Here is a 22,312-nt window from a genome sequence, read left to right as displayed (position 1 = left end):
TCCCCCCTCCTCTGCTTCCCCCCCCTGCTCTGCTTCCCCCCCTCCTCTGCTTCCCCCCCTGCTCTGCTTCCCCCCCCTGCTCTGCTTCCCCCCCCCCTCTGCTTCCCCCCCCCCTCTGCTTCCCCCCCCCCTCTGCTACCCCCCCTCCTCTGCTTCCCCCCCCTCCTCTGCTTCCCCCCCCTCCTCTGCTTCCCCCCCCTCCTCTGCTTCCCCCTCTCTTCTGCTTCCCCCTCTCTCCTCTGCTTCCCCCTCTCTCCTCTGCTTCCCCCCCTCCTCTGCTTCCCCCCCTCCTCTGCTTCCCCCCCTCCTCTGCTTCCCCCCCTCCTCTGCTTCCCCCCCCCCTCTGCTTCCCCCCTCCTCTGCTTCCCCTCTCTCCGCTGCTTCCCCCCCTCTTCTGCTTCCCCCCCTCCTCTGCTCCCCCCCCCCTCTGCTTCCCCCCCCTCTGCTTCCCCCCCTCTGCTTCCCCCCCCTCTGCTTCTCCTCCTCTCTGCTTCCCCCTCTCCTCTGCTTCACCCCCCTGCTTTCCCCCCCCTGCTTCCCCCCCCCTGCTTCCCCCCCCCTGCTTCCCCCCCCTCTGCTTCCCCCCCCTCTGCTTCCCCCCCCGCTTCTCCCCCTCCTCTGCTTCCCCCCCTCCTCTGCTTCCCCCCACCTCTGCTTCCCCCCCCCCTCTGCTTCCCCCCCCTCTGCTTCCCCCCCCTCTGCTTCCCCCCCTCCTCTGCTTCCCCCCCCCTCTGCTTCCCCCCCTTCTCTGCTTCCCCCCCTCCTCTGCTTCCCCCCCTCCTCTGCTTCCCCCCCCTCCTCTGCTTCCTCCCCCCTCCTCTGCTTCCCCCCCTTCTCTGCTTTCCCCCCCTTCTCTGCTTTCCCCCCCTTCTCTGCTTTCCCCCCCTTCTCTGCTTTCCCCCCCTCCTCTGCTTCCCCCCCCTCCTCTGCTTCCCCCCCCTCCTCTGCTTCCCCCCCCTCCTCTGCTTCCCCCCCCTCCTCTGCTTCCCCCCCCCTTCTCTTCTGCCCCCCCCTTCTCCTCTTCCCCCCCCTCCTCTGCTTCCCCCCCCTCGTCTGCTTCCCCTCCCTCCTCTGCTTCCCCTCCCTCCTCTGCTTCCCCCCCCCCTCCTCTGCTTCCCCCCCCCCTCCTCTGCTTCCCCCCCCCTCCTCTGCTTCCCCCCCCCCCTCCTCTGCTTCCCCTCTCTCCTCTGCTTTCCCCCCCCCCTCCCCGCTTCCCCCCCTCCTCTGCTCCCCCGCTTCCCCCCCCTGCTTCCCCCCCCGCTTCCCCCCCCCCCTCGGCTTCCCCCCCCCTCGGCTTCCCCCCCGGCTTCCCCACCTCTGCTTCTCTCCCCCCCCTCCTCTGCTTCCCCCCCCCTCTGCTCCCCCCCCTCTGCTTTCCCCCCCCTCTGCTTCCCCCCCTTCTCTGCTTCCCCCCCTTCTCTGCTTCCCCCCCTTCTCTGCTTCCCCCCCTCCTCTGCTTCCCCCCACCTCTGCTCCCCCCCCCTGCTTCCCCCCCTCTGCGCCCCCCCTCCTCTGCTTCCCCCCTTCTCTGCTTCCCCCCCTCCTCTGCTTCCCCCCCTCCTCTGCTTCCCCCCCTCCTCTGTTTCCCCCCCTCCTCTGTTTCCCCCCCTCCTCTGTTCCCCCCCCCTCCTCTGTTCCCCCCCTCCTCTGTTCCCCCCACTCCTCTGTTCCCCCCCCCTCCTCTGCTTCCCACCCCTCCTCTGCTTCCCCCCCCCTTCTCTGCTTTCCCCCCCCTTCTCTGCTTTCCCCCCCTTCTCTGCTTTCCCCCCCTTCTCTACTTTCCCCCCCTTCTCTGCTTTCCCCCCCTCGTCTGCTTCCCCTCCCTCCTCTGCTTCCCCCCCTCTGCTTCCCCCCCCCCCCCCCCCCTCCCCGCTGCCCCTCTCTCCTCTGCTTCACCCCCCCTCGGCTTCCCCCCCGGCTTCCCCACCTCTGCTTCTCTCCCCCACCCCCTCTGCTTCCCCCCCCTCTGCTTCCCCCCCCTCTGCTTCCCCCCCCTCTGCTCCCCCCCCCTCTGCTCCCCCCCTCTGCTTCCCCCCCCTCCTCTGCTTCCCCCCCCCTCCTCTGCTTCCCCCCCCTCCTCTGCTTCCCCCCCCTCCTCTGCTTCCCCCCCTCCTCTGCTTACCCCCCTCCTCTGCTTACCCCCCCTCTGCTTACCCCCCCTCTGCTTACCCCCCCTCTGCTTCCCCCCCCCTCTGCTTCCCCCCCCCTCTGCTTCCCCCCCCCCTCTGCTTCCCCACCCCCCTGCTTCCCCCCCTCCTCTGCTTCCCCCTCTCCTCTGCTTCCCCCCCCTCTGCTCCCCCCCCTGCTTTCCCCCCCCCTCTCCCCTCTGCTCTTCCCCCCCTCTGCTTCCCCCCCCTCTGCTTCCCCCCCCTACTCTGCTTCCCCCCCCCTCTGCTTCCCCCCCTCTGCTTTCCCCCTCCTCTGCTTCCCCCCCCTCCTCTGCTTCCCCCCCCTCCTCTGCTTCCCCCCCTCCTCTGCTTCCCCCCCCTCTGCTTACCCCCCTCTGCTTCCCCCCCCCTCTGCTTCCCCCCCCTCTGCTTCCCCCCCCTCTGCTTCCCCCCCCTCCTCTGCTTCCCCCCCTCCTCTGCTTCCCCCCCTCCTCTGCTTCCCCCCCTCCTCTGCTTCCCCCCCTCCTCTGTTTCCCCCCCTCCTCTGTTTCCCCCCCTCCTCTGTTTCCCCCCCTCCTCTGTTCCCCCCACTCCTCTGTTCCCCCCCCCTCCTCTGCTTCCCACCCCTCCTCTGCTTCCCACCCCTCCTCTGCTTTCCCCCCCCTTCTCTGCTTTCCCCCCCCTTCTCTGCTTTCCCCCCCTTCTCTGCTTTCCCCCCCTTCTCTACCTACTTTCCCCCCCTTCTCTGCTTTCCCCCCCTCTTCTGCTTCCCCTCCCTCCTCTGCTTCCCCCCCCTCTGCTTCCCCCCCCCCCCCCCCCTCCCCGCTTCCCCTCTCTCCTCTGCTTCACCCCCCCTCGGCTTCCCCCCCGGCTTCCCCACCTCTGCTTCTCTCCCCCACCCCCTCTGCTTCCCCCCCCTCTGCTTCCCCCCCCCCTCTGCTTTCCCCCCCCTCCCCTCTGCTCTTCCTTCCCTCTGCTTTCCCCCCCCTCTGCTTTCCCCCCCCCTCTGCTTTTCCCCCCCTCTGCTTTTCCCCCCCTCTGCTTTTCCCCCCCTCTGCTTTCCCCCCCCCCTCTGCTTTCCCCCCCCCTCTGCTTTCCCCCCCCTCTGCTTTCCCCCCCCTCTGCTTCCCCCCCCCTCTGCTTCCCCCCCCCTCCTCTGCTTCCCCACCCTCCTCTGCTTCCCCCCCCCTCCTCTGCTTCCCCCCCTCCTCTGCTTCCCCCCCTCCTCTGCTTCCCCCCCTCCTCTGCTTCCCCCCCCTCCTCTGCTTCCCCCCCCTCCTCTGCTTCCCCCCCCTCCTCTGCTTCCCCCCCTCCTCTGCTTCCCCCCCTCCTCTGCTTCCCCCCCCCCCTGCTTTCCCCCCCTCTGCTTCCCCCCCCTCTGCTTCCCCCCCCCTCTGCTTCCCCCCCCCCTCTGCTTCCCCCCCCCCCTGCTTCCCCCCCTCCTCTGCTTCCCCCCCTCCTCGGCTTCCCCCCCTCCTCTGCTTCCCCCTCTCCTCTGCTTCCCCCCCCTCTGCTCCCCCCCCTGCTTTCCCCCCCCTCTCCCCTCTGCTCTTCCCCCCCTCTGCTTCCCCCCCCTCTGCTTCCCCCCCTCCTCTGCTTCCCCCCCCTCTGCTTTCCCCTCCTCTGCTTCCCCCCCCTCCTCTGCTTCCCCCCCCTCCTCTGCTTCCCCCCCCTCCTCTGCTTCCCCCCCCTCCTCTGCTTCCCCCCCCCCCTCCTCTGCTTCCCCCCCTCCTCTGCTTTCCCCCCCTCCTCTGCTTCCCCCCCCTCCTCTGCTTCCCCCCCCTCCTCTGCTTCCCCCCCTCCTCTGCTTCCCCCCCCCTCTGCTTCCCCCCCCCTCTGCTTCCCCCCCCCTCTGCTTCCCCCCCCTCCTCTGCTTCCCCCCCCTCCTCTGCTTCCCCCCCTCCTCTGCTTCCCCCCCTCCTCTGCTTCCCCCCCTCCTCTGCTTCCCCCTCTCCTCTGCTTCCCCCTCTCCTCTGCTTCCCCTCTCTCCTCTGCTTCCCCCCTCCCTCCTCTGCTTCCCCCCCTCCCTCCTCTGCTTCCCCCCCTCCCTCCTCTGCTTCCCCCCCTCCCTCCTCTGCTTCCCCCCCTCCCTCCTCTGCTTCCCCCCCCCTCCTCTGCTTCCCCCCCCTCCTCTGCTTCTCCCCCCTCCTCTGCTTCTCCCCCCTCCTCTGCTTCCCCCCCTCCTCTGCTTCCCCCCCCTCCTCTGCTTCCCCCCCTCCTCTGCTTCCCCCCCCCACCTCTGCTTCCCCCCCCCCTCTGCTTCCCCCCCCCCCTCTGCTTCCCCCCCCTCCTCTGCTTCCCCCCCCTCCTCTGCTTCCCCGCTCTGCTTCCCCCCCTCCTCTGCTTCCCCCCCCCTCCTCTGCTTCCCCCCCCTCCTCTGCTTCCCCCCCCTCCTCTGCTTCCCCCCCCTCCTCTGCTTCCCCCCCTCCTCTGCTTCCCCCCCCTCCTCTGCTTCCCTCCTCTGCTTCCCCCCCCTCCTCTGCTTCCCCCCCCCTGCTTACCCCCCCTCTGCTTCCCCCCCCCTCTGCTTTCCCCCCCCTCCCCTCTGCTCTTCCTTCCCTCTGCTTTCCCCCCCCTCTGCTTTCCCCCCCCCTCTGCTTTTCCCCCCCTCTGCTTTTCCCCCCCTCTGCTTTTCCCCCCCTCTGCTTTCCCCCCCCCTCTGCTTTCCCCCCCCCTCTGCTTTCCCCCCCCTCTGCTTTCCCCCCCCTCTGCTTTCCCCCCCCTCTGCTTCCCCCCCCCTCCTCTGCTTCCCCACCCTCCTCTGCTTCCCCCCCCCTCCTCTGCTTCCCCCCCCTCCTCTGCTTCCCCCCCTCCTCTGCTTCCCCCCCTCCTCTGCTTCCCCCCCCTCCTCTGCTTCCCCCCCCTCCTCTGCTTCCCCCCCCTCCTCTGCTTCCCCCCCTCCTCTGCTTCCCCCCCTCCTCTGCTTCCCCCCCCCCTGCTTACCCCCCCCCTGCTTACCCCCCCTCTGCTTCCCCCCCCTCTGCTTCCCCCCCCCTCTGCTTCCCCCCCCCCTCTGCTTCCCCCCCCCCCTGCTTCCCCCCCTCCTCTGCTTCCCCCCCTCCTCTGCTTCCCCCTCTCCTCTGCTTCCCCCCCCTCTGCTCCCCCCCCTGCTTTCCCCCCCCTCTCCCCTCTGCTCTTCCCCCCCTCTGCTTCCCCCCCCTCTGCTTCCCCCCCTCCTCTGCTTCCCCCCCCTCTGCTTCCCCCCTCTGCTTTCCCCTCCTCTGCTTCCCCCCCCTCCTCTGCTTCCCCCCCCTCCTCTGCTTCCCCCCCCTCCTCTGCTTCCCCCCCCCCTCCTCTGCTTCCCCCCCTCCTCTGCTTTCCCCCCCTCCTCTGCTTCCCCCCCCTCCTCTGCTTCCCCCCCCTCCTCTGCTTCCCCCCCTCCTCTGCTTCCCCCCCCCTCTGCTTCCCCCCCCCCCCCTGCTTCCCCCCCCCTCTGCTTCCCCCCCCCCCTCTGCTTCCCCCCCCCTCTGCTTCCCCCCCCTCCTCTGCTTCCCCCCCCTCCTCTGCTTCCCCCCCTCCTCTGCTTCCCCCCCTCCTCTGCTTCCCCCCCTCCTCTGCTTCCCCCCCTCCTCTGCTTCCCCCTCTCCTCTGCTTCCCCCTCTCCTCTGCTTCCCCCTCTCCTCTGCTTCCCCTCTCTCCTCTGCTTCCCCCCTCCCTCCTCTGCTTCCCCCCCTCCCTCCTCTGCTTCCCCCCCTCCCTCCTCTGCTTCCCCCCCTCCCTCCTCTGCTTCCCCCCCTCCCTCCTCTGCTTCCCCCCCCCTCCTCTGCTTCCCCCCCCTCCTCTGCTTCTCCCCCCTCCTCTGCTTCTCCCCCCTCCTCTGCTTCCCCCCCTCCTCTGCTTCCCCCCCCTCCTCTGCTTCCCCCCCTCCTCTGCTTCCCCCCCCACCTCTGCTTCTCCCCCCCCCTCTGCTTCCCCCCCCCCCTCTGCTTCCCCCCCCTCCTCTGCTTCCCCCCCCTCCTCTGCTTCCCCGCTCTGCTGCCCCCCCTCCTCTGCTTCCCCCCCCCTCCTCTGCTTCCCCCCCCTCCTCTGCTTCCCCCCCCTCCTCTGCTTCCCCCCCCTCCTCTGCTTCCCCCCCTCCTCTGCTTCCCCCCCCTCCTCTGCTTCCCTCCTCTGCTTCCCCCCCCTCCTCTGCTTCCCCCCCCCTGCTTACCCCCCCTCTGCTTCCCCCCCCCTCTGCTTCCCCCCCCTCTGCTTCCCCCCTCCTCTGCTTCCCCCCCTCCTCTGCTTCCCCCTCTCCTCTGCTTCCCCCTCTCCTCTGCTTCCCCCCCTCCTCTGCTTACCCGCCTCCTCTGCTTCCCCTCTCCTCTGCTTCCCCTCCCTCCTCTGCTTCCCCCCTCTCCTCTGCTTCCCCCCTCCCTCCTCTGCTTCCCTCCTCTGCTTCCCCCCCCTCCTCTGCTTCCCCCCCCCTGCTTACCCCCCCTCTGCTTCCCCCCCCCTCTGCTTCCCCCCCCTCTGCTTCCCCCCTCCTCTGCTTCCCCCCCCTCCTCTGCTTCCCCCCCCTCCTCTGCTTCCCCCCCCCTCCTCTGCTTCCCCCCCCTCCTCTGCTTCCCCCCCCTCCTCTGCTTCCCCCCCTCCTCTGCTTCCCCCCCCTCCTCTGCTTCCCTCCTCTGCTTCCCCCCCCTCCTCTGCTTCCCCCCCCCCTGCTTACCCCCCCTCTGCTTCCCCCCCCCTCTGCTTCCCCCCCCTCTGCTTCCCCCCTCCTCTGCTTCCCCCCCTCCTCTGCTTCCCCCTCTCCTCTGCTTCCCCCTCTCCTCTGCTTCCCCCCCTCCTCTGCTTACCCGCCTCCTCTGCTTCCCCTCTCCTCTGCTTCCCCTCCCTCCTCTGCTTCCCCCCTCTCCTCTGCTTCCCCCCTCCCTCCTCTGCTTTCCCCTCCTCTGCTTCCCCCCCCCTCCTCTGCTTCCCCCCCCTCCTCTGCTTCCCCCCCCTCCTCTGCTTCCCCCCCTCCTCTGCTTCCCACCCCCTGCTTCCCACCCCCTGCTTCCCACCCCCTGCTTCCCACCCCCTGCTTCCCACCCCCTGCTTCCCACCCCCTGCTTCCCACCCCCTGCTTCCCACCCCCTGCTTCCCCCCCCCTGCTTCCCCCCCCGCTTCCCCCCCCCCGCTTCCCCCCCCCCGCTTCCCCCCCCCTGCTTCCCCCCCCCCCTGCTTCCCCCCCCCTGCTTCCCCCCCCCTGCTTCCCCCCCTCCTCTGCTTCCCCCCCTCCTCTGCTTCCCCCTCTCCTCTGCTTCCCCCTCTCCTCTGCTTCCCCCCCTCCTCTGCTTACCCGCCTCCTCTGCTTACCCGCCTCCTCTGCTTCCCCCTCTCCTCTGCTTCCCCTCCCTCCTCTGCTTCCCCCCTCCCTCCTCTGCTTTCCCCTCCTCTGCTTCCCCCCCCCTCCTCTGCTCCCCCCCCCCTCCTCTGCTCCCCCCCCCCTCCTCTGCTCCCCCCCCCTCCTCTGCTCCCCCCCCTCCTCTGCTTCCCCCCCCTCCTCTGCTTCCCCCCCCTCCTCTGCTTCCCCCCCCTCCTCTGCTTCCCACCCCCTGCTTCCCACCCCCTGCTTCCCACCCCCTGCTTCCCACCCCCTGCTTCCCACCCCCTGCTTCCCACCCCCTGCTTCCCACCCCCTGCTTCCCCCCCTCTGCTTCCCACCCCCTGCTTCCCCCCCCCCTGCTTTCCCCCCCCCTCTGCTTCCCCCCCCCCCTCTGCTTCCCCCCCTCCTCGGCTTCCCCCCCCCCCTCTGCTTCCCCCCCTCCTCGGCTTCCCCCCCCCTCTGCTTCCCCCCCCTCTGCTTCCCCCCCCCCTCTGCTTCCCCCCCCCGCTTTCCCCCCCCGCTTTCCACCCCCTCCGCTTCCCCCCCCCTCCGCTTCCCCCCCCCCTCCGCTTCCCCCCCCCCCGCTTCCCCCCCCTCCGCTTCCCCCCCCCTCCGCTTCCCCCCCCTCCGCTTCCCCCCCCCCTGCTTCCCCCCCCCCTCTGCTTCCCCCCCCCTCTGCTTCCCCCCCCCCGCTTCCCCCCCCGCTTCCCCCCCCGCTTCCCCCCTCCTCTGCTTCCCCCCCTCTTCACCCCCTCTCCCCCCCCCCTGCTTCTCCCCCCCCCCTGCTTCCCCCCCCCCCTGCTTCCCCCCCCCCTCTGCTTCCCCCCCCCCTCTGCTTCCCCCCCCCCTCTGCTTCCCCCCCCCTCTGCTTCCCCCCCCTCCACTGCTTCCCCCCCCCTCCACTGCTTCCCCCCCCTCCTCTGCTTCCCCCCCCTCCTCTGCTTCCCCCCCCCTCCTCTGCTTCCCCCCCTCCTCTGCTTCCCCCCCTCCTCTGCTTCCCCCCCTCCTCTGCTTCCCCCCTCCTTTTCCCCCCCTCCTCTGCTTCCCCCCCTCCTCTGCTTCCCCCCCCTCCTCTGCTTCCCCCCCCTCCTCTGCTTCCCCCCCCTCCTCTGCTTCCCCCGCTCTGCTTCCCCCCCCTCCTCTGCTTCCCCCCCTCTGCTTCCCCCCCCTGCTTCCCCTCTCTCCTCTGCTTCCCCCCTCCTCTGGTTCCCCCCCCTCCTCTGCTTCCCCCCCTCCTCTGCTTCCCCCCCTCTGCTTCCCCCCCTCTGCTTCCCCCCTCTGCTTCCCCTCTCTCCTCTGCTTCCCCCCCTCCTCTGCTTCCCCCCTCCTCTGCTTCCCCCCTCCTCTGCTTCCCCCCTCCTCCTCTGCTTCCCCCCCCCTCCTCTGCTTCCCCCCCCTCCTCTGCTTCCCCCCCCCTCCTCTGCTTCCCCCCCCTCCTCTGCTTCCCCCCCCTCCTCTGCTTCCCCCCCCCTCCTCTGCTTCCCCCCCCTCCTCTGCTTCCCCCCCCTCCTCTGCTTCTCCCCCCCCCCCTCTGCTTCCCCCCCCTCATCTGCTTCCCCCCCCTCCTCTGCTTCCCCCCCTCTGCTTCCCCCCCTCTGCTTCCCCCCCTCTGCTTCCCCTCTCTCCTCTGCTTCCCCCCTCCTCTGCTTCCCCCCTCCTCTGCTTCCCCCCTCCTCTGCTTCCCCCCTCCTCTGCTTCCCCCCCTCCTCTGCTTCCCCCCCCTCCTCTGCTTCCCCCCCTCTGCTTCCCCCCTCCTCTGCTTCCCCTCTCTCCGCTGCTTCCCCCCCTCTTCTGCTTCCCCCCACTGCTCTGCTTCCCCCCCTCCTCTGCTTTCCCCCCCCTCCTCTGCTTCCCCCCCCTCCTCTGCTTCCCCCCCCTCCTCTGCTTCCCCCCCCTCCTCTGCTTCCCGCCCCTCCTCTGCTTCCCCCCCCTCCGCTTCCCCCCCCCCCTCCGCTTCCCCCCCCCCTCCGATTCCCACCCCCTCCGATTCCCACCCCCTCCGCTTCTCCCCCCCCCCTCCGATTCCCCCACCCTCCGCTTCCCCCCCCCTCCGCTTCCCCCCCCTCCGCATACCCCCCCTCCGCTTCCCCCCCCCTCCGCTTCCCCCACCCTCCGCTTCCCCCACCCTCCGCTTCCCCCCCCCTCCGCTTCCCCCCCCCTCCGCATACCCCCCCTCCGCTTCCCCCCCCTCCGCTTCCCCCCCCTCCGCTTCCCCCCCCTCCGCTTCCCCCCCCCTCCGCTTCCCCCCCCCCGCTTCCCACCCCGCTTCCCCCCTCCTCTGCTTCCCCCCCCTCCTCTGCTTCCCCCCCTCTCTGCTTCCCCCCCCTCCTCTGCTTCCCCCCCTCCTCTGCTTCCCCCCCCTCCTCTGCTTCCCCCCCCTCTGCTTCCCCCCCCTCTGCTTCCCCCCCCCGCTTCCCCCCCCTGCTCTGCTTCCCCCCCCTCTGCTTCCCCCCCCCTCTGCTTCCCTCCCCCTCTGCTTCCCCCCCCCCTCTGCTTCCCCCCCCCTCTGCTTCCCCCCCCCTCTGCTTCCCCCCCCCTCTGCTTCCCCCCCTCTGCTTCCCCCCCTCTGCTTCCCCCCCTCTGCTTCCCCCCTTTGCTTCCCCCCCTCCGCTTCCCCCCCTCCTCTGCTTCCCCCCCTCCTCTGCTTCCCCCCCTCCTCTGCTTCCCCCCCTCCTCTGCTTCCCCCCCTCCTCTGCTTCCCCCCCTCCTCTGCTTCCCCCCCCTCCTCTGCTTCCCCCCCCTGCTCTGCTTCCCCCCCCTGCTCTGCTTCCCCCCCCTGCTCTGCTTCCCCCCCCTGCTCTGCTTCCCCCCCCCCCTCTGCTTCCCCCCCCCCTCTGCTACCCCCCCTCCTCTGCTTCCCCCCCTCCTCTGCTTCCCCCCCTCCTCTGCTTCCCCCCCTCCTCTGCTTCCCCCCCTCCTCTGCTTCCCCCCCTCCTCTGCTTCCCCCCCCCTCTGCTTCCCCCCTCCTCTGCTTCCCCTCTCTCCGCTGCTTCCCCCCCTCTTCTGCTTCCCCCCCTCCTCTGCTCCCCCCCCCCTCTGCTTCCCCCCCCTCTGCTTCCCCCCCCTCTGCTTCTCCTCCTCTCTGCTTCCCCCTCTCCTCTGCTTCCCCCCCCTCTGCTTTCCCCCCCCTGCTTCCCCCCCCCCTGCTTCCCCCCCCCTGCTTCCCCCCCCTCTGCTTCCCCCCCCTCTGCTTCCCCCCCCCCGCTTCCCCCCCTCCTCTGCTCCCCCCCCTCCTCTGCTTCCCCCCCTCTGCTCCCCCCCCCCTCTGCTTTCCCCCCCCTCTCCCCTCTGCTCTTCCCCCCCTCTGCTTTCCCCCCCCCTCTGCTTCCCCCCCTTCTCTGCTTCCCCCCCTTCTCTGCTTCCCCCCCTCCTCTGCTTCCCCCCACCTCTGCTCCCCCCCCCCTGCTTCCCCCCCCTCTGCGCCCCCCCTCCTCTGCTTCCCCCCTTCTCTGCTTCCCCCCCTCCTCTGCTTCCCCCCCTCCTCTGCTTCCCCCCCTCCTCTGCTTCCCCCCCTCCTCTGCTTCCCCCCCTCCTCTGCTTCCCCCCCTCCTCTGTTTCCCCCCCTCCTCTGTTCCCCCCCCCTCCTCTGTTCCCCCCCTCCTCTGTTCCCCCCACTCCTCTGTTCCCCCCCCCTCCTCTGCTTCCCACCCCTCCTCTGCTTCCCCCCCCTTCTCTGCTTTCCCCCCCCTTCTCTGCTTTCCCCCCCTTCTCTGCTTTCCCCCCCTTCTCTGCTTTCCCCCCCTTCTCTACTTTCCCCCCCTTCTCTGCTTTCCCCCCCTCGTCTGCTTCCCCTCCCTCCTCTGCTTCCCCCCCCTCTGCTTCCCCCCCCCCCCCCCCTCCCCGCTTCCCCTCTCTCCTCTGCTTCACCCCCCCTCGGCTTCCCCCCCGGCTTCCCCACCTCTGCTTCTCTCCCCCACCCCCTCTGCTTCCCCCCCCTCTGCTTCCCCCCCCTCTGCTCCCCCCCCCTCTGCTTTCCCCCCCCTCCCCTCTGCTCTTCCCCCCCTCTGCTTTCCCCCCCCTCTGCTTTCCCCCCCCTCTGCTTTTCCCCCCCCCCTCTGCTTTCCCCCCCCTCTGCTTTTCCCCCCCCTCTGCTTTCCCCCCCCCTCTGCTTTCCCCCCCCTCTGCTTCCCCCTCCCCTCTGCTTCCCCCCCCCTCCTCTGCTTCCCCCCCCTCCTCTGCTTCCCCCCCCCTCCTCTGCTTCCCCCCCCCCCTCTGCTTCCCCCCCCCCTGCTTCCCCCCCCTCCTCTGCTTCCCCCCCCTCCTCTGCTTCCCCCCCCTCCTCTGCTTCCCCCCCCCCTCTGCTTACCCCCCCTCTGCTTCCCCCCCCCTCTGCTTCCCCCCCCCTCTGCTTCCCCCCCCCTCTGCTTCCCCCCCCCCTCTGCTTCCCCACCCCCCTGCTTCCCCCCCTCCTCTGCTTCCCCCTCTCCTCTGCTTCCCCCCCCTCTGCTCCCCCCCCTGCTTTCCCCCCCCCTCTCCCCTCTGCTCTTCCCCCCCTCTGCTTCCCCCCCCTCTGCTTCCCCCCCTCCTCTGCTTCCCCCCCCTCTGCTTCCCCCCTCTGCTTTCCCCTCCTCTGCTTCCCCTCCCTCCTCTGCTTCCACCCCCCTCCTCTGCTTCCCCCCCCCTCCTCTGCTTCCCCCCCTCCTCTGCTTCCCCCCCCTCCTCTGCTTCCCCCCCCCTCCTCTGCTTCCCCCCCTCCTCTGCTTTCCCCCCCTCCTCTGCTTCCCCCCCCCTCCTCTGCTTCCCCCCTCCTCTGCTTCCCCCCCTCCTCTGCTTCCCCCCCCTCTGCTTACCCCCCTCTGCTTCCCCCCCCCTCTGCTTCCCCCCCCCCTGCTTCCCCCCCCTCTGCTTCCCCCCCCCTGCTTCCCCCCCCTCTGCTTCCCCCCCCTCCTCTGCTTCCCCCCCTCCTCTGCTTCCCCCCCTCCTCTGCTTCCCCCCCTCCTCTGCTTCCCCCCCTCCTCTGCTTCCCCCCCTCCTCTGTTTCCCCCCCTCCTCTGTTCCCCCCCTCCTCTGTTCCCCCCACTCCTCTGTTCGCCCCCCCTCCTCTGCTTCCCACCCCTCCTCTGCTTCCCCCCCCTTCTCTGCTTTCCCCCCCCTTCTCTGCTTTCCCCCCCTTCTCTGCTTTCCCCCCCTTCTCTGCTTTCCCCCCCTTCTCTGCTTTCCCCCCCTTCTCTGCTTTCCCCCCCTCGTCTGCTTCCCCTCCCTCCTCTGCTTCCCCCCCTCTGCTTCCCCCCCCTCCTCTGCTTCCCCCCTCTGCTTCCCCCCTCTGCTTCCCCTCTCTCCTCTGCTTCCCCCCCTCCTCTGCTTCCCCCCCTCCTCTGCTTCCCCCCTCCTCTGCTTCCCCCCTCCTCTGCTTCCCCCCCCTCCTCTGCTTCCCCCCCCTCCTCTGCTTCCCCCCCCCCTCTGCTTCCCCCCCTCTGCTTCCCCCCCTCTGCTTCCCCCCCTCTGCTTCCCCCCCTCTGCTTCCCCCCTCTGCTTCCCCTCTCTCCTGTGCTTCCCCCCCTCCTCTGCTTCCCCCCCTCCTCTGCTTCCCCCCCCCCTCTGCTTCCCCCCCTCTGCTTCCCCCCCTCTGCTTCCCCCCCTCTGCTTCCCCCCCTCTGCTTCCCCCCTCTGCTTCCCCTCTCTCCTCTGCTTCCCCCCCTCCTCTGCTTCCCCCCCTCCTCTGCTTCCCCCCTCCTCTGCTTCCCCCCTCCTCCTCTGCTTCCCCCCTCCTCCTCTGCTTCCCCCCCCTCCTCTGCTTCCCCCCCCTCCTCTGCTTCCCCCCCCCCCTCTGCTTCCCCCCCCCCTCTGCTTCCCCCCCCCCTCTGCTTCCCCCCCCTCCTCTGCTTCCCCCCCTCTGCTTCCCCCCCTCTGCTTCCCCCCCTCTGCTTCCCCCCCTCTGCTTCCCCCCCTCTGCTTCCCCTCTCTCCTCTGCTTCCCCCCTCCTCTGCTTCCCCCCTCCTCTGCTTCCCCCCTCCTCTGCTTCCCCCCTCCTCTGCTTCCCCCCCTCCTCTGCTTCCCCCCCCTCCTCTGCTTCCCCCCCTCTGCTTCCCCCCCTCTGCTTCCCCTCTCTCCTCTGCTTCCCCCCTCCTCTGCTTCCCCCCTCCTCTGCTTCCCCCCTCCTCTGCTTCCCCTCTCTCCGCTGCTTCCCCCCCTCTTCTGCTTCCCCCCACTGCTCTGCTTCCCCCCCTCCTCTGCTTTCCCCCCCCTCCTCTGCTTCCCCCCCCTCCTCTGCTTCCCCCCCCTCCTCTGCTTCCCCCCCCTCCTCTGCTTCCCCCCCCTCCTCTGCTTCCCCCCCCCCCTCTGCTTCCCCTCTCTCCTCTGCTTCCCCCCTCCTCTGCTTCCCCCCCTCCTCTGCTTCCCCCCCCTCCTCTGCTTCCCCCCCCTCCTCTGCTTCCCCCCCCTCCTCTGCTTCCCCCCCCTCCTCTGCTTCCCCCCCCTCCTCTGCTTCCCCCCCCTCTTCTGCTTCCCCCCCTCTTCTGCTTCCCCCTCTCTTCTGCTTCCCCCTCTCTCCTCTGCTTCCCCCTCTCTCCTCTGCTTCCCCCCCTCCTCTGCTTCCCCCCCTCCTCTGCTTCCCCCCCTCCTCTGCTTCCCCCCCTCCTCTGCTTCCCCCCCTCCTCTGCTTCCCCCCCTCCTCTGCTTCCCCCCCTCCTCTGCTTCCCCCCCTCCTCTGCTCCACCCCCCCTCTGCTTCCACCCCCCCCTCTGCTTCCACCCCCCCCCCCTCTGCTTCCCCCCCCCTCTGCTTCCCCCCCCCTCTGCTTCCCCCCCCCTCTGCTTTCCCCCCCTCTGCTTCCCCCCCCCCTCTGCTTCCCCCCCTCTCTGCTTCCCCCCCTCCTCTGCTTCCCCCCCCTCTGCTTTCCCCCCCCGGCTTCCCCCCCCCCTGCTTCCCCCCCTCTGCTCCCCCCCCCCCCGCTTCCCCCCCTCCTCTGCTTCCCCCCCTCCTCTGCTTCCCCCCCTCCTCTGCTTCCCCCCCTCCTCTGCTTCCCCCCCTCCTCTGCTTCCCCCCACCTCTGCTTCTCCCCCCCCCTCTGCTTCCCCCCCCCTCTGCTTCCCCCCCCCCCTGCTTCCCCCCCCCCCCTGCTTCCCCCCCTCCTCTGCTTCCCCCCCTCCTCTGCTTCCCCCCCCTCCTCTGCTTCCCCCCCCTCCTCTGCTTCCCCCCCTCCTCTGCTTCCCCCCCCTCCTCTGCTTCCCCCCCCCTCCTCTGCTTCCCCCCCCTTCTCTGCTTCCCCCCCCCTCCTCTGCTTCCCCCCCCCCCTCGTCTGCTTCCCCTCCCTCCTCTGCTTCCGCACCCCTCCTCTGCTTCCCCCCCTCGTCTGCTTCCCCTCCCTCCTCTGCTTCCCCTCCCTCCTCTGCTTTCCCCCCCCTCTGCTTCCCCCCCCCCCTCCTCTGCTTCCCCTCTCTCCTCTGCTTTCCCCCCCCTCCCCGCTTCCCCCCCTCCTCTGCTCCCCCGCTTCCCCCCCTGCATCCCCCCCCCTCGGCTTCCCCCCCCCCTCGGCTTCCCCCCCGGCTTCCCCACCTCTGCTTCCCCCCCCCCCCTCTGCTTCCCCCCCCCTCTGCTTCCCCCCCCTCTGCTCCCCCCCCCTCTGCTCCCCACCCCTCTGCTTTCCCCCCCCTCTGCTTTCCCCCCCCTCTCCCCTCTGCTCTTCCCCCCCTCTGCTTTCCCCCCCCTCTGCTTCCCCCCCTTCTCTGCTTCCCCCCCTTCTCTGCTTCCCCCCCTTCTCTGCTTCCCCCCCTCCTCTGCTTCCCCCCCTCCTCTGCTTCCCCCCCTCCTCTGCTTCCCCCCACCTCTGCTTCCCCCCCCCTCTGCTTCCCCCCCCTCTGCTTCCCCCCCTCTGCGCCCCCCCTCCTCTGCTTACCCCCCTTCTCTGCTTCCCCCCTTCTCTGCTTCCCCCCTTCTCTGCTTCCCCCCCTCCTCTGTTTCCCCCCCCTCCTCTGTTTCCCCCCCCTCCTCTGTTTCCCCCCCCTCCTCTGTTCCCCCCCCTCCTCTGTTCCCCCCCCTTCTCTGTTCCCCCCCTCCTCTGTTCCCCACCCTCCTCTGTTCCCCACCCTCCTGTGTTCCCCCCCCTCCTCTGTTCCCCCCCCTCCTCTGTTCCCCCCCCTCCTCTGTTCCCCCCCCCTCCTCTGCTTCCCCCCCTCCTCTGCTTCCCCCCCTCCTCTGCTTCCCCCCCTCCTCTGCTTCCCCCCCTCCTCTGTTTCCCCCCCTCCTCTGTTTCCCCCCCTCCTCTGTTCCCCCCCCTCCTCTGTTTCCCCCCCCCCTCCTCTGTTCCCCCCCCCTCCTCTGTTCCCCCCCCTCCTCTGTTCCCCCCCTCCTCTGTTCCCCCCCCTCCTGTGTTCCCCCCCCTCCTCTGTTCCCCCCCCCCTCCTCTGTTCCCCCCCCCTCCTCTGTTTCCCCCCCCCTCCTCTGTTCCCCCCCCTCCTCTGCTTCCCCCCCTCCTCTGCTTCCCCCCCCTCTGCTTACCCCCCCCCTCTGCTTACCCCCCCCCCTCTGCTTCCCCCCCCCCTCTGCTTCCCCCCCCTCTGCTTCCCCCCCCTCTGCTTCCCCCCTCCTCTGCTTCCCCCCCTCCTCTGCTTCCCCCCCTCCTCTGCTTCCCCCTCTCCTCTGCTTCCCCCTCTCCTCTGCTTCCCCCTCTCCTCTGCTTCCCCCTCTCCTCTGCTTCCCCCTCTCCTCTGCTTCCCCTCTCTCCTCTGCTTCCCCCCTCCCTCCTCTGCTTCCCCCCTCCCTCCTCTGCTTCCCCCCCTCCCTCCTCTGCTTCCCCCCCTCCCTCCTCTGCTTCCCCCCCCCTCCTCTGCTTCCCCCCCTCCTCTGCTTCCCCCCCCTCCTCTGCTTCTCCCCCCTCCTCTGCTTCTCCCCCCTCCTCTGCTTCTCCCCCCTCCTCTGCTTCCCCCCCACCTCTGCTTCCCCCCCCACCTCTGCTTCCCCCCCACCTCTGCTTCCCCCCCCTCCTCTGCTTCCCCCCCCTCCTCTGCTTCCCCCCTCCTCTGCTTCCCCGCTCTGCTTCCCCCCCCTCCTCTGCTTCCCCCCCCTCCTCTGCTTCCCCCCCCCCTCCTCTGCTTCCCCCCCCCTCCTCTGCTTCCCCCCCCTCCTCTGCTTCCCCCCCCTCCTCTGCTTCCCCCCCCTCCTCTGCTTCCCCCCCCTCCTCTGCTTCCCCCCCCTCCTCTGCTTCCCCCCCTCCTCTGCTTCCCCCCCCTCCTCTGCTTACCCCCCCTCTGCTTACCCCCCCTCTGCTTCCCCCCCTCCTCTGCTTCCCCCCCTCCTCTGCTTCCCCCCCTCCTCTGCTTCCCCCTCTCCTCTGCTTCCCCCTCTCCTCTGCTTCCCCCCCTCCTCTGCTTACCCCCCTCCTCTGCTTCCCCCTCTCCTCTGCTTCCCCTCCCTCCTCTGCTTCCCCCCTCCCTCCTCTGCTTCCCCCCCTCCTCTGCTTCCCCCCCCTCCTCTGCTTCCCCCCCTCCTCTGCTTCCCCCTCTCCTCTGCTTCCCCTCTCTCCTCTGTTCCCCCCCCGCTTCCCCCCCCTCTGCTTCCCCACCTCTGCTTCCCCCCCCCCGCTTCGCCCCCCTCCTCTGCTTCGCCCCCCTCCTCTGCTTCCCTCCCCGCTTCCCCCCCCTGCTTCCCCCCCTCCTCTGCTTCCCCCCCCTCTGCTTCCCACCCCACTCTGCTTCCCCCCCCCCGCTTCCCCCCCCCTCTGCTTCCCCCCCTCTGCTTCCCCCCCCTCTGCTTCCTCCCCCCTCTGCTTCCCCCCCCCTGCTTCCTCCCCCCTCTGCTTCCCCCCCCCCTCTGCTTTCCCCCCTCCTCTGCTTCCCCTCTCTCCTCTGCTTCCCCCCCCTGCTTCCCCCCCCCTGCTTCCCCCCCCCTCCTCTGCTTCCCCCCCTCTCCTTCCCCCCCCTCTCCTTCCCCCCCTCTCCTTCCCCCCCCCCTCCTTCCCCCCCCCCTCTCCTTCCCCCCCCCCTTCCTCTGCTCCCCCCCCCTTCCTCTGCTCCCCCCCCCCTTCCTCTGCTCCCCCCCCTTCCTCTGCTTCCCCCCACTCCTCTGCTTCCCCCCTCCTCTGCTTCCCCCCCTCCTCTGCTCCCCCCCTCCTCTGCTCCCCCCCTCCTCTGCTCCCCCCCTCCTCTGCTCCTCCCCCTCCTCTGCTTCCCCCCCTCCTCTGCTCCCCCCCTCCTCTGCTCCCCCGCCCTCCTCTGCTCCCCCCCCCTCCTCTGCTCCCCCCTCCTCTGCTTCCCCCCCCCCCTGCTCCCCCCCTCCTCTGCTTCCCCCCCCTCCTCTGCTCCCCCCCCTCCTCTGCTCCCCCCACCTCCTCTGCTCCCCCCCCCTCCTCTGCTTCCCCCCCCTCCTCTGCTTCCCCCCCTCCTCTGCTTCCCCCCCCCTCCTCTGCTTCCCCCCCCTCCTCTGCTCCCCCCCCTCCTCTGCTCCCCCCCCCTCTGCTTCCCCCCCTCCTCTGCTATCCCCCCCTCCTCTGCTATCCCCCCCCCTCCTCTGCTATCCCCCCCCCTCCTCTGCTATCCCCCCCTCCTCTGCTATCCCCCCCTCCTCTGCTATCCCCCCCTCCTCTGCTATCCCCCCCTCCTCTGCTTCCCCCCCTCCTCTGCTTCCCCTCTCTCCTCTGCTTCCTCTCTCTCTCACTCTCTCTCACTCTCTCTCACTCTCTCTCACTCTCTCTCACTCTCTCACTCTCTCGCTCTCTCTCACTCTCTCTCACTCTCTCTCACTCTCTCTCACTCTCTCTCGCTCTCTCTCACTCACTCTCACTCACTCTCACTCACTCTCACTCTCACTCTCTCTCACTCTCTCGCTCTCTCTCGCTCTCTCTCTCTCTCTCTCGCTCTCTCACTCTCGCTCTCGCTCTCTCTCGCTCTCTCTCTCACTCTCGCTCTCTCTCTTGCTCTCTCTTGCTCTCTCTCGCTCTCTCTCGCTCTCTCTCGCTCTCTCTCGCTCTCTCTCGCTCTCTCTCGCTCTCTCTCGCTCTCTCTTTCTCATCTGTCTCAGTTTTGTTTTGATGTTGCGTGATGAGCTTGTCTGTGATGTGGTCTGTTGCTGTGTTCTAGGTCACGGATGGATTTTATGGGTTCTCCATCTCGACACGTGTACTCTTCCCAGCAGGCTCAGCTGCTGTCAGTGAATATGGCCCAGGTTCCAGCTGAGAGACCGTGCAGTGTCAAGATGGAGGCTTCAGCATCAGTGGAACATGAGGCACTGAGCACAGCTTTCCGTTCCGTGCCACTGGCTGAGGAAGAGGACTTTGACAGTAAAGATTGGGTCATCATTGACAGGACAGAACTGAAAGACTTCCAGCCCGGTGTGGAGGCCAGCTCATCAGGAACAACAGATGAGGAGCCGGAGGAACTGCGACCCTTGGAGCGAGCTGAAGGAGTAGCTGTTCGCCCAAAGAGCCACGAAGTGAGGGCCAGGCCTGAGCAGGACAGTGTGAGGGAAACCCTGCTGCTGAGTCCTGGCCGCTCACCGCTACACCATTCCCAGCCAGCAGCTCCCTGCACCAGGCGAGAATCCGACCCATCAGCCTCTGAGCCACAGGTGAGTTCTCACAACACATTGTACAGGGCACTGCCCACTCTCTCTCACACTCACTCACACACTCACTCTCTCTCACTCTCTGCTACTCTCTATCGCGCTCTCTCGCACACTCTCTCACGCTCACACACACACGCACTCTCTCGCGCGCACTCTCTCGCGAACTCCCTTGCGCCCGCCCTTGCGCCTGCCCTTGCGCCCACCCTCGCGCTCACCCTCGCGCTCACCCCCTCTCACCCTCTCACCCTCCCACCCTCCCTCTCACTCAAACACTCTCTCTCTCTCTCTCTCTCTCACTCTGTGTATCTCAGTGACCAGCATTTCTTGTCTCATTGTGGTGATGCTGTTTGTTTGAATGGCCTGTCCTTGGTGTGGTTTCTATTCTGCACTGCCTGCACTGTGGGCCTGTCATTGTTCAGTAGTTTAACCTGAGTGCAGTGTGGGTGAGATAGAGCTGTGAGCTCCCCGAGTACAGGATTGTAGCCTCCGTGTGTGTGACCAGGCTCTGCCCTGCCTTTCTCTTTCAGTTTGTGGAGGAGGAGGGGGCGGACGCACTGCCTCAGCACTCTGTGCCACCGCGGTATAGCCCTCTGAGGAGGCTTGCCTCCTCGGTGTTCTCCTCTTCCTCCCTCGAGACTGAACACTACCCACACCCCAGCAACAGCTTCCTGCAGAGGAGCCGCTCAGCGGAGAGCAGCCCAGCCCGGCTACCATCGTCATCGTCACGGAGACACATGCCCCTGATCGCTGGCACTCACCGATTGATGCCATCTGTCCTCCGTATCTCACGGACACAGCTTCAGCAAGTGTGGGCTCGCTTTGTGTCCAAGAGCTGACCCCGGGGTGGGGGTGGGGGCGGGGGCTGGGGGTCTAGCTGAATCCCCCTGGGGGCTGGGGTCGGGGGCTGGGGACTGTCCCTGTCCCTGGGGCCTGGGGCCTGGGGCCTGGGGCTCTCCTAGCAGTCAGGAACAGCAACACTCTGAAACGGACAGGCCCTGGCTCCCATTCAGCAGCAGCAGCAGGTGAACTGAGGCCAGGGACAGTATCTGTGTGCTTCAGAGACCAAGGAACTGTAAGCCCTTATGCAATGTATAGATTTCAAATCGTATATGTACAGTCATTTAATCCAGTCAGCAAGGTAAGCGCACAGTCCTATCAGCACTTAGCACAGAACTGCGAATGATCCATCATCTCTTTCCAAGTGATCTCTCCATACCTGATCAATGATCCACGTTCTCCGAATGATCCCTCTACACCTGATCTGCAATCCCATTCCAAGCCTTTTGTTATCCAAGAGGGAGCTGGGCTGGCTCACCCTGGCAGAGGGAGCAAGGCTGGGTCACTCTGGGGGGAGAGGGAATTAGGCTGGGTCACCCTGGGGGAGAGGGAGCTAGGCTGGGTTACCCAGGGGGGAGAGGGAGCTGGGCTGGGTCACCCTGGGGGGAGAGAGGGAGCTGGGCTGGGTCACCCTGGGGGGAGAGGGAGCTAGGCTGGGTTACCCTGGGGGGAGAGAGGGAATTAGGCTGGGTCACCCTGGGGGAGAGGGAGCTAGGCTGGGTCACCCTGGGGGGAGAGAGGGAGCTGGGCTGGGTCACCCTGGGGGTGAGGGAGCTGGGCTGGGTCACCCTGGGGGTGAGGGAGCTTGGCTGGGTCACCCTGGGGATGAGGGAGCTGGGCTGGGTCACCCTGGGGGGGAGAGGAAGCTGGGATGGGTCACCCTGGGAGGAGAGGGAGTTGGGCTGGGTCACCCTGGGGATGAGGGAGCTGGGCTGGGTCACCCTGGGGGGAGAGGGAGCTGGGCTGGGTCACCCTGGGGGGAGAGGGAGCTGGGCTGGGTCACCCTGGGGGGAGAGGGAGCTGGGCTGGGTCACCCTGGGGGGAGAGAGGGAACTAGGCTGGGTCACCCTGGGGGAGGGAGAGGGGGAGTTGGGCTGGGTCACCCTGGGGGGAGAGGCAGTTGGGCTGGGTCACCCTGGGGGGAGAGGCAGTTGGGCTGGGTCACCCTGGGGGTGAGGGAGCTGGGCTGGGTCACCCTGGGGGTGAGGGAGCTTGGCTGGGTCACCCTGGGGGGAGAGGGAACTAGGCTGGGTCACCCTGGGGGAGGGAGAGAGGGAGCTGGGCTGGGTCACCCTGGGGATGAGGGAGCTGGGCTGGGTCACCCTGGGGGTGAGGGAGCTGGGCTGGGTCACCCTGGGGGGAGAGGGAGCTGGGCTGGGTCACCCTGGGGGGAGAGGGAGCTGGGCTGGGTCACCCTGGGGGGGAGAGGGAACAGGGCTGGGTCACCCTGGGGGGAGAGGGAACAGGGCTGGGTCACCCTGGGGGGAGAGAGGGAGCTGGGCTGGGTCACCCTGGGGGTGAGGGAGCTGGGCTGGGTCACCCTGGGGGGGAGAGGGAACAGGGCTGGGTCACCCTGGGGGGAGAGAGGGAGCTGGGCTGGGTCACCCTGGGGGGGAGAGGGAGCTGGGCTGGGTCACCCTGGGGGGAGAGGGAACAGGGCTGGGTCACCCTGGGGGGGAGAGGGAGCTGGGCCGGGTCACCCTGGGGGGAGAGGGAACAGGGCCGGGTCACCCTGGGGGGAGAGGGAGCTGGGCTGGGTCACCCTGGGGGGAGAGGGAGCTGGGCTGGGTCACCCTGGGGGTGAGGGAGCTGGGCTGGGTCACCCTGGGGGAGAGGGAGCTGGGCTGGGTCACCCTGGGGGGAGAGGGAGCTGGGCTGGGTCACCCTGGGGGTGAGGGAGCTGGGCTGGGTCACCCTGGGGGAGAGGGAGCTGGGCTGGGTCACCCTGGGGGGAGAGGGAGCTGGGCTGGGTCACCCTGGGGGTGAGGGAGCTGGTCACCCTAGTTGGAGATCTCTAATCTCTGAGAGCAATTGGACAATCACTGCGACTGGAGGGACATCTCCCCGGGCCGTCCCCGGCCGTGTCCGTCCCCGGGCCGTCCCAGCCGTGTCCGTCCCCGGGCCGTCCCAGCCGTGTCCGTCCCTTCCGAGTCGATGTACCTCGGGTCACGGTCAGAGCTGGCTGTGTGCGGACAAACCCTGGTATCTCCCGGAAACACACAGCCTCAGCTGTCATGACCGTCAATCTCAGCAGTGGGCCCGGTAATATGCCGAACATGAACAGTTCCACACAGCTCTCTGATTACACTGAAACCCCCCCCCCCCCCCATTCAGTCCCAGCCCCCTGAACAAACACAGGCACTCTGTTCCACATCCAGCCTCTCACTGTGCTCAGCTTCAATACCAAAAAGTACACCTTCCTAAAGCTGGCCATTCCCAGACCGTGCAGGAGTGTGCTGCAGCCTTTCATGTCATCGAGGGAGAACTGTAACAACATCTGGTTCAATTACTCAGTGCTGGGCAAGGGGTTCCCAACACTGGAGAGGTTAGATATGGGACGTCCCAGTGATATCAGGGTGAG

General features: G+C 69.3%; 1 protein-coding gene across 1 annotated transcript in view; it reads left to right on the top strand.

The window, feature by feature from the left end:
- LOC122545850 (tau-tubulin kinase 1-like) overlaps positions 1-22,312 on the top strand; it is a 129,007-nt gene that overhangs the window by 8,201 nt on the left and 98,494 nt on the right. Inside the window, exon 3 of the mRNA XM_087984829.1 lies at positions 18,411-18,897. Within this exon, the coding sequence (XP_087840955.1) occupies positions 18,411-18,897 (487 nt within the window). The remainder of the gene's footprint in view (positions 1-18,410; positions 18,898-22,312) is intronic.

This window comes from Chiloscyllium plagiosum, unplaced genomic scaffold, assembly GCF_037043375.1.
Source record: "Chiloscyllium plagiosum isolate Xiang-an unplaced genomic scaffold, Cpla_swu_hap1 HiC_scaffold_3, whole genome shotgun sequence".
NCBI lineage: Eukaryota > Metazoa > Chordata > Chondrichthyes > Orectolobiformes > Hemiscylliidae > Chiloscyllium > Chiloscyllium plagiosum.
Note: the sequence above shows the minus strand (reverse complement) of the source record. Positions and strands in the feature narration are given on the sequence as shown.